At 47.0% G+C, this 7,921-nt stretch overlaps 1 protein-coding gene across 1 annotated transcript; it reads left to right on the top strand.

The window, feature by feature from the left end:
* The first annotated feature begins 3,876 nt into the window (after positions 1 to 3,876).
* LOC129151054 (uncharacterized) lies at positions 3,877 to 7,148 on the top strand. The gene is made up of 3 exons (XM_054724568.1): positions 3,877 to 3,964; positions 6,205 to 6,754; positions 6,986 to 7,148. Exons 1-3 carry the CDS (start codon positions 3,877 to 3,879, stop codon positions 7,146 to 7,148), a joined length of 801 nt encoding a protein of 266 aa, XP_054580543.1.
* The last annotated feature ends 773 nt before the right edge of the window (positions 7,149 to 7,921 follow it).

Here is a 7,921-nt window from a genome sequence, read left to right as displayed (position 1 = left end):
AGCCTCTCCCACATCAGCGGAAGTGTTAAGGAGCAGCGAGCCTAGTGGTAAGGAGAGAAGGGTCCCGGATTGCGAGAGGGATGTCTGAGGGGTCCCAGACTGCAAGAGGGCGCAGGCTGGGCTGAGGGACACCCCCCCCCAGTGCATGAATTTCATGCACCAGGCCTCTAGTGCAGTTAAGGTTTGTGTAAGTTTATAGCAAATCTCAACCACTTTCTCCCTTGCTCTCTTTTGCCATAAAGATTAGATAACAAAACATTAGCCTCTGGGCAGTTAGGCTTGACCATGTGACTATTCTAGACAAAAAGTAAAAGTCTATGAGGATGTTTCTGGAGAAGCGATTTTTCTTATATGTGATTAGGTATTTTATTAATCTACTGGTAGCCCATTGCATGATATTGCGCGCAGTAGGCCACCTGTCGCTTCCGCGGGAGCCGGCAGGAACTGCAGCGTGCTGCCAGGAGCCGTGCTGCTTCCACAGGAGCCGTGTGGCTTCCATGGGAGGCAGAAGCGAGCCACTGGCACCCACCAGAGCCGGGAGGGAGCTGCACTGATTCTGTGGGAGGTGGGCCTGCTGTCTCCTCTCCGGGCCTGCGCTCGGCTGTGGAGTCTGCAGGCTGGTCCCCCTGTCCCTCAGAGACCCTCCTTGGCCGGGGCAGAACGCTTGCCTCATTGCCGCGGCGACAAAGCAAACATTCTGCCAGGCTGCTCACGCTGCCCACTCTCAGCGGCCACCCCCCACAGGACTGGGGGACTCTGGCGGGGCTGAGGGGACTGGGCGCCACCATCTTGTGGCTATGGGCACCGCCATATTTGTGATGGAGTGACAGTTAATTTGCATATTACCCTTTTATTAGATAGGATTGTTTTCTAAGGAACCAACCCCAAACAAAATATTTTTGCTTAAAACAGGAATATGCAAACTAGAACCCTAGGATGTGTTAAAATTGCTTATTGCAATGCAGCAAATTGTTAATATTAAACTTTTAAAATCAAGCTGTTACATCAATTTTAAATGTATTTAATGCAATTTTAATACAAGAGCACTTTTATATTATATCCATTATCTATATGTTTAAAAAAATAATGAAAAATCACTTTTTAATCATTATAATTTTATAACTAGTTTATTTTCATTCTTGCACTTGCATTTCAATTTTACTTCCCCATAGTATTTTACTTAAATATAAAATACTAGAGGCCTGGTGCATGAATTCATGCATTAGTGGGGTCCCTCGGGGTGGCCTGTGGAGATTGAGCCCCAGGTCCGCAGCCCCACAACCCCACCTGGCACCCTGCCTTGGCCTGGCACCGCCCCCTCACCTGCTCCACCATCCCACCTGCGGGGCTATTGGTTGGGGCTGGGGCCCTCGCCTGGTTCCCTCAGCGCCTGGGAGCCAGGTGGTGGCCCTGCCCTCCTCTGCCACTGCTGGTCGTGGTCTGCAGGGTGATTGGTGGGGTGATCAGGCCCCTGCTCGCACCTCCCTTGGCCTGGCACTGCCTGCTCACCTGCTCCACCATCCCTCTACGGTCCCACTCTCATCGGGGCCCATTGGGGCCAGCAGCACCTCCACTGCTGCCCGCTGTCAGTGCCACTTCGTGATGCCCACCATGTTCCATGCTGCTCCCCCAGTGTTCAGCGCATGTCATAGCAAGTGATCAAACTCCTGGTCTCCCGGTCAAACTCCCAGTCGAATGACCGCCCAAGGGGATAATTTGCATATTAGGCTTTTATTATATAGGATTTTTATTATTGAATGCTTCAAGTGATTACATTATTACATTTCTCTGCCATACATTTTGGGGAGAAATGTCTTATTACCATATGACTCTAGGAGTTACAAATGTTTTTCTAGATTATTTTAGCATTGCAGTTATAAGCACAAACATCCAAACAATTTAAGTATATTACCTTGTTTGATAGAAAATTATTAAACATAAAAAGTAAAATGATATTTGAAATGCATCTTTTAATAAAATGGATGAGACTGTGTTATTTTCCCCCACATACTTCATTATCCTTTTATACAATCTTACTTATTACTTCTCAAGACTTGGAAAGGCAAAAGAGATTACCAGGTGTAGTTTTGGGAAATACCAATTATCTGATTCTATTGTGGTATACAGATTTGTGTAGCTTTCTTTTTTTTTAAATATATTTTTATTGATTTCAGAGAACAAAAGGTGCAACAGAATAAGGGGAGAGAAATACACCCATTCACCAAAGATGAGGGAAAGCCATAGGGGGCAGAGAAATGCTGACAAAAGGGGGAGAAAGAGGAAAACAGATTTTCACAGTAAATAGAGAATTCTACCACTGAAAAAGGAGAAAAGGAGGGGGGCCCATGCGGGGTTTGAGCTTTGAAGCTGCTATAGTGACCAATAAGAAGGAAATATCAGACCACAAAGAACTGCAGCTTTTATAAACCTTAGAGGGGCTTAATAAGCTACCTCCTTTGGGACCCCCCTCCCTATGTGGGAGTATGAACTTGTTTCCAATAAATTTCCACCTTTTCACATACCACCTTTTAACCATGGCTTCATTCTTCAAATCCACCTGGACAAGAACCCAGGAAAGAAATCACCTTTGCTTCTTGTTCAGAACAAACCACGCATTTCAGTGTGGTTCTGCGTTTCACTTTGGTGTGTTGGCTGGGAATCTTCAGAAGTCAACCGCTGCACATCAGATGGTGAGTGTATGAAGGACCCATGGACTTGATCCCTTCCTCTGCTATCCCTTTATAATTTTGGAGACATTAACAGACACCCGCCAGCCACTTAAACCTGGCCGCCATCTTTTGTAGGCATTTCTCCCTGTCACTATCTCTTCTCAGGCGTACTCTCCACCATCAGGGCCAAACTATGCAAGTATAGGCTGGTAGTTGGACCGGGTTAGAGAGAGCAATAGGCTCCCCGCCAGCCAGAAGACAAAGTCCGACCAACGACAACATGAGTGCTTGGGTCCCTGCCCAGCTCGGAAGATCAAAGAGGCAAGTCCTCCCTCTGGTCCAAGACTCTCAGATGTCCTTATGGGAGTAAGGGCCTAGCAGAGGTGCTTGGGGTTAAAGCTCTAGGGCATGAAGGTGGCCTCTGTTAGAGCTCTAACAGCAAACGTAATTAAATTCTGACCCATCCAGGGAGTGCAATAAGGGTTGGTCATCCAGCATTCCGGGTCTTCACGGCTGTTTTAGACAGCCAGGGAGAGAAACTGAGGCACGTAAAAGGATTGAGATGATCAGAAGTGTCACTTCCTCTTGGAGTTCTATCCATAAGCAGCACACTTTGACCCACAACCCAAGTCCACTCCTCGGCCCAGATCCCACTCAGGTTTAATGGGAGAGTCGTCTGCCTTTTTCTTCTGCTCTCTATCCAGTCAGCCACCTCACAGACCACCATCTCCGAGGTCTAGACCCCAGATCCTGTGTGAGAAAGAACAGGAATAGAGAGCACCAGCACTTCTGAGCGCTCCCTCCCACCCAGACTCCGTGCAGGGTGGTGTGGGAGTGAGAGAGGGAGGGAGTAAGGGACCTAGGAAAGCTTCTAGACAAAGGTTACATATTACCCAAGACACCAGGTCACTTTATTGAGAACAGGACTAGAGGCATACAGCCCCTGAAAGGTTAAGTCCTCCTGGAGAGGAGGACAGCTTGATTCATTAGCATAATAAGGCACACTCCTTCTGAGGCTAATAACAGTTGCCTACCAATGGGCGTTAGTTTAAATTTAGGAGGGCTCTGCAGACTCCTTGGAATTCTAGGTACTCTTTGCGGTGACCAGGGGACAGGACATGTGTTCCCAGGGCTCCCGCCCAAGTGTCCTGCCCTTGATATTGGGTGTGAGGCACCAGCGCCGGAACCTAGAACAGTGGACTTGGCAATGGCCGAGGGGGCTGTCCCAAGGCTTGTCTTCAAGATCCCCGGTGCCCGAGATGTCACAAACCCATGCCACCTGAGTTACAAGACAGGTGGGCAGGAATTCCTGAGTCTAGGCTTGATCCCACCCCTCCCCTGGGGCTAGAGTGCAAGCTGGCTGCTGGCCACTAGCAGCTGGCCATGGCTGGCTACAGCAGCTGCAGCAGATGTTAAGTTAACCCGTTAATTACTAGGTTGCCTGCCTCTTGCTTTTATTGTGATCTCTGTGAAATGAATTTAGAACTGTGGAATATCTTTTTGCTCGGTTATTTTGGAACTAAAGTGTTTGGAATATAACATAGGGTAAGAATTGTGGAGGTTGTGTAAGCGATTGGAAGAAGGTTTTAGTTGAAGGAAAGTGGAGGAAGGTGGTACGCCCGAGCACGCCTGAGTAAAATACGCAAATGTGCACTAGCCAGAAAAGAGTGATATTCGAGAGTAAATTTAAGCTTAAAAAGGAGAAACTTAAAATTTTCTTCCACCTGTGAACGGAAGGAGCCACATGCTAACCTGACAAGCTCAGGGGAGGCCTGCGTGGCCGTCTTGCAAACTCAGAGACCTGAAATAACCACAAAGGATGGTTTGAAAATTAAATATTTAACTACAAACAGGTTATAGTGGGTAGTCATGTCCTAGTCCGATATCTTCCCTGACAAAGATCAACTTAGATCTTTCCTGAGCCCATTTGCCTTTTTGCCTCTAAGATAACATATCTGTGAGATGTCTGTGAGATGTCTGGGTAACTTGTAACTTCCTTTTTACCCCGGACCCCTCAGGGCACAACAAATGGCACCGGGACATTCCTTCATTGTTATTGTTATCAAGTTAATTGTCAACTGTTAATTACGTTAAAGTATCCTGTATCCATCTCTGTAAGAGAAGCACATGTCCATCATTTCACTTTTCACCCTATCCCAGAGGTTTCCCCGCTTTGCTTTGTCCCACCTCCCTAATCTGTCACCAATGGATTTCATGTAACTCACCTACGTCCCTTTCCTTTGATTGCAATGTATAAATACAGATGTAACCCTGCATTCTCCGGGGCATTATCTCAATTCATTGAGGTTCTGCTTCCCGGCATACGTCGACAATTTGGCTCAAATAAACTCACAAAATTCTTTACAGGTTTCAATGGTTTTTTTTTTCGTTAACACACCACTATGTAAAGAATAATTTGAATGTTTTTATTCAAGCATTAAATCTCACCATTAATAAGACACCACAACTAAAAAGGTGTTGCTTTTACCTAAGGTGTGCCTTGCAAGGTCAGCTAGTATGTCTCTCTCCCAGCTGCTTTCCTGGGAGGTAACTAAGTTGGTTCTGTTTGAAAGAAAGTAAAAGCCTTTAAGGTGGCATTTTAAGGTTTGGGAATAAAGATAGTAAGAATAGAGGTTCCATAAATATAAAAAGTTAAGCCAGTGAACAGGAGGTTATAACCCCAGTAAGTTTAAAGTAATTTTGGCTGGAAATAGACTTCATCTTTTCCACACTGTTAACAGTTCAGAGAAGTCGGGCAGAAGATAAATCCTTTCGTAGCAAGGGCATACATAGGAATAGGACTGGAGGTGTTTGTACTCTCCCTGGAGCTCTGGGTATTGGCCGAACTCCCCTCGGAAATTCAGTATGTACTTCAAAAACACTATAACCATCTGAGGCACTTTTAATCACGGGAAAGGGGCCTGAGGGTATCTCTGCTTGAGGACATACACCTTTATCTGAGACCTTACGCATTAAGGCAACCTCTCACTCCTGGCTTGGGAGTGAGAGCTCTCTGCACCCTTGGCTAGGAGCGGGGACGCCCCCAACAGCAAGGGAAAGTCACAAAGGATGCTGGATGTCCTTTCGTGCGTGTTTTTTTTACCGATGGGAAGTGCATCATCCACACTGTATAAAGACAGCCCCCTAGGGTGCCTCCTTAAGAATTGGGATAATTTTGACCCACAAACCTTAAAGAAGCGCCTGATTTTTTTCTGCACTCAGGCCTGGCCTCAGTATCAACTATCGAATGGGGGGAGTTGGCCCTCGGAGGGAAGCCTTAAGTATAACACCATCCTGCATTTGGATCTTTTCTGTAGGAGGGAAGGAAAATGGCCAGAAGTCCCATATGTCCAGCCTTTCTTTGCTCTAAGGGACAAGCCAGATCTATGCAAGAACTGTACACTTGAGCCCTCTCTCCTGGCAATATTAACCCAAAACCTGCCAAAGGAGAGGGCTCCAGTACCACCAGAGTCCCCTTGCCCTCCGTCTGAACCCTCATGTGAATCATTTTGCCCCCCTTATCCTGGACTTCCAGAAAAAGTGCTCCCACCAGCAGAAAAGAAGACACCCAGGGCTGTCAGTACACAGAGGTGCCCAGAGGGTCCCTACCCGCTGATAGAACAGGTGGGCGAATGTGGGTGTATCAGGGTTCAGGCCCCTTTCAGTCTTAAGGAGCTGAGCCAGATAAAGAAAAACCTGGGTAAATTCTCAGGTAATCCTGATAATTATATTGAGGCCTTTCAGAGCCTATATCAAATGTTTGACCTATCTTACCGGGACTTAATGCTCCTCCTAGAGCAAACCTTGTCCCACACCGAGAAAGAGAAGGTTTTGGCAGAGGCTCGAGACTTTGGCAATAATTATTACATCTCTTGTGTACGAGACATTGAAAACCCTGAAAAGGAAGAAAGATACTTGACAAGGTCTCAGGCAGTTTCTAGTGCAGACCCAGGGTGGGACCCTGATGTCGAGATGTGGAAAATAAGACATTGTCAGGCTTGCGTAATAGAAGGCCTCAGGAGAAGCAAGTCTAAGCCTATTAATTACTCCAGACTAACTACCATCAGCCAGGAGGCTAATGGAAACCCCTCCGCATTTAAAAAAAAATATATTTCATTGATTTTTTACAGAGAGGAAGAGAGAGGGATAGAGAGTTAGAAACATCGATGAGAGAGAATCATCGATCAGCTGCCTCTTGCACACCCCCTACTGGGGATGTGCCCGCAACCAAGGTACATGCCCTTGACCGGAATCGAACCTGGGACCCTTGAGTCCGCAGGCCGATGCTCTATCCACTGAGCCAAACTGGTTTCGGCCCCCTCCGCATTTTTAGAGAGACTCAGGGAGGCATTGGTGAAGTACACCAATGTAACCCCAGACTCATTAGAGGGGCAGTTGATTTTAAAGGATAAATTCATCATTCAATCAGCCCCAGACGTCAGGAGAAAACTACAAAAATTGTCTATTGGAGCACCTTAGATGATCTCCTGAAAGCCACCACCTCTGCGTTTTATAATAGAGACAAGGAGGAAGAGGATAGAAAAGAAGGGAGAAACATGGCCCGAACTAAGGCTCTTTGCTTCGGGAGAACAAGGGCTCCTAAGTCAGAGCCCAGAGGCAAATGGTCAGTCCCGATCACTTATTACAACTGTGGCCAGGTTGGACATATACGTTGGAATTGCCCATGGGGTGTGGTGGACCCCTGAAGCTCTGTCCTGTCTGTCAAAGAAACCACTGGAAGTCAGACTGCCCCCGGAGATGGAGGTCCCCTGGGGTGGGGCCGGTGATCCAGCTAGCCCAACAAGACTGATGGAGCCTGGAGTCACCCAACCTGGCTCCTCATAGGACTGTCATTTCCACTCAGGAGCCCAGGGTAAACCTGACAGTTGAGGACAGGAAATTAATTTCCTCCTCGATGCATGCTGGAGCCACTTTCTCTGTACTCCTCTAAAACCCTGGTCAGTTATCTTCAGAGGCTGTAGCCATTACAGGCGTGTCTTGGGGGGGATGATAAAGAGACACTTTTCTCAGCCTTTAGGGTACAGCTAGGGTGAGTTGTTCCTTTCCCAGGTCTTCCTGATACTGCAAAAAGCCTCATACCCACATGAGAGGCAATATCCTCTCAAGCCTGAGACTGGAGAAGGACTCAAGATTACAATAGGCAATCTATTTTAGAAGCCCAAGGTTTATTGAAGCCATGTTATAGTCCAGTGATGGCGAACCTATGACACGCGTGTCAGCACTGACACGCG

Source organism: Eptesicus fuscus, chromosome 2 (assembly GCF_027574615.1).
Source record: "Eptesicus fuscus isolate TK198812 chromosome 2, DD_ASM_mEF_20220401, whole genome shotgun sequence".
NCBI classification, from domain to species: Eukaryota; Metazoa; Chordata; class Mammalia; order Chiroptera; family Vespertilionidae; genus Eptesicus; species Eptesicus fuscus.
The sequence above is the reverse complement of the archived record's forward strand: the minus strand, read 5'-3'. Positions and strand labels throughout refer to the sequence as shown.